Source organism: Doryrhamphus excisus, chromosome 4 (genome assembly GCF_030265055.1).
Source record: "Doryrhamphus excisus isolate RoL2022-K1 chromosome 4, RoL_Dexc_1.0, whole genome shotgun sequence".
Taxonomy (NCBI): domain Eukaryota; kingdom Metazoa; phylum Chordata; class Actinopteri; order Syngnathiformes; family Syngnathidae; genus Doryrhamphus; species Doryrhamphus excisus.
Genome location: NC_080469.1, coordinates 14304001 through 14305963, shown reverse-complemented (window position 1 = coordinate 14305963; position 1963 = coordinate 14304001). Strand labels below are relative to the sequence as shown.

General features: G+C 48.7%; 1 protein-coding gene across 1 annotated transcript; it reads right to left on the bottom strand.

Annotated features, from left to right (window-relative positions):
- Positions 1–366: 366 nt before the first annotated feature.
- On the bottom strand, positions 367–1656 carry gas1a (growth arrest-specific 1a). Its single transcript, XM_058071838.1, has one exon. The coding sequence runs from the start codon at positions 1167–1169 to the stop codon at positions 387–389; it is 783 nt and encodes a 260-aa protein (XP_057927821.1). The 5' UTR covers positions 1170–1656; the 3' UTR covers positions 367–386.
- Positions 1657–1963: the final 307 nt, after the last annotated feature.

The window sequence follows — 1963 nt, the reverse complement described above, 5'->3', positions numbered from 1 at the left end:
TGACTGCATGAAATAAATTATCCTCTTTAACCTTTCTGCTATTTACAGGGTTTTTTAAATTCCAGCATTAAATACAAAAATCCTATGCCTCCCAGAAAAGGCTGTCATATAAAAATAGTCTTATCTTATAGAAAAAAAATTGGCAGTGCACAGCATAGTTCAAACACTGCTCTGGCTCCATCACATCTTGGTTATATCGGGCTCTGTGTGAAAGTACAACAATCTAATTTAGCTTATCATGTGCCAGCCAAGCATCTGGTGAGTGTGACTGCTTTTGGTAAGACAGCAGACACCTCCAAAAAGTAGCCCCATGCTGCAATTTGCATAGAAAATAATGCACTCATTCAAATGTTCATGCAGTCTTGGTAAAAAAAAAAAAGTGGTGCTTAAATGAGGGGCATTAGAGCCAACATGGAGGCCAGCATGGTCAAAACATAGTGGACCTCCAGGGGAGAGGTTCCACTTTCCGGCTCTTCCCTGTAGTCAGAGTCCGAGTAGTCCTCATCATCCTCCGAGTCAAAGCCGTCCTGAGAGCCGCTGCTCTCCTCCCTCTCCGGGGTGTCAAAGCAGAGCGTCTTCATGCTGCTCTTCACAAACTCACAGATGGCCCTCTCGGTGCCATCACACATGCAAGTGTCCAGCTGCTGACCCTTAGGGATTTTGCGCATGTTGGCGATGACGTTGCGACAGGCGTTGGTGCAAATAGCCCCGCTGAAAAGTTTACCACAGTGGTGTAAGTAGTCCCGCATGGTGGAGCTGCACTGCTGGTCCCGCTCGCACTGACGCCGAGCCTCCGTGCAGCCAGTGCTGGTAGTCCGGGGTAAGCAGGGCTCGATGGACCGCTTAGTGCGCGTACACTCGAGGTCGTGGCCGCAGCTGCAGTCCTCCAAAGCGGGTCCGTTTCGGGTCATGTTGAGCTGCACCAAGGAGGAGATGCAGTGACTGGGGCACTTCTTCCTCTCGCCGTTCAACACCGGCCCGCAGGCGCGTATGTAGTGATCGTACGCGTAATTGCACTCGGGCTCAGTTTGGCAGTTCATGATGGCCTGCCAGCATATGAGCCTCCGGCCGTGGGACGGCGAGGCTGCTGATAAACACGCTAGCAGCAGAAGCACACACGTTAGTGGGCAAAGTGATCCATAGAAGGTCCGTGCTAGCGAGGTTGTCATGGTGGGTCTTGTTAGACGCTTAAACTCATGAGGCAAACTTCAACAACACTTCCATGGAGAGTCAAAAAAGTTAATCCGAAAATGCGAAAATTCAACAGGGTGCCGTAGAATCCCGGCTCCGTGAACCCGTCATCAGCGTGCATTTCTCACCCACTTATCCACACACACTGGAAAGCCACAATGTGTGTTTTCCTTTACGGAGAAATCATTCCATCTCCAGTCCGGAGATCCCCCCCTCCACCTTCTCCTCCGTCCGAACAAAAAAAGCTAATCCAAAAAGTCCTCCAAGCCACTGGATCGATCATTCAAGAGCACACGGGAGTGCAAACAAACACTGCAAATGTTCGGAGAAGAAAACAACCACACTCGAGGCTTTGCAAAAGTGTTTCACCGCTCACTCGCCTTTGGGCAATTTTGTTTCTGAGTTCCCCGGCCCCTCTCCACTCATGAGCCCGAAGCAGCTCATTGGTTGGCCCCGTTGTTGTGACTTTGACGTGTTGAGGGCGGGAGTATGGGGTGGAAGATGGTGGGGAGGAACATGAGGTAAGGGGGGGCTGGTAAGGGGTTGGGGTGAAGGGGGGGTGAAGAACAACAAAACTTATAGCTGAGGTCAGAACTCTTAATTGATTGTCTGGACATCTACACTCACTGGACATTACATTAGGAACACTTTCAACAACATAATCACATAATCCAATACATAGTAATAATAGTGTTGTAGCAAAAAACTGCCTTTATCAATGATAATAATGCTCATTTAAAAAATTTATTTAACAATATGTTGTAATTTTATG

What these genes read in the sequence shown, in the direction of transcription:
- gas1a (XM_058071838.1), bottom strand. Translation starts at nt 1,169, where the DNA reads ATGACAACCTCGCTAGCACGGACCTTCTATGGATCACTTTGCCCACTA.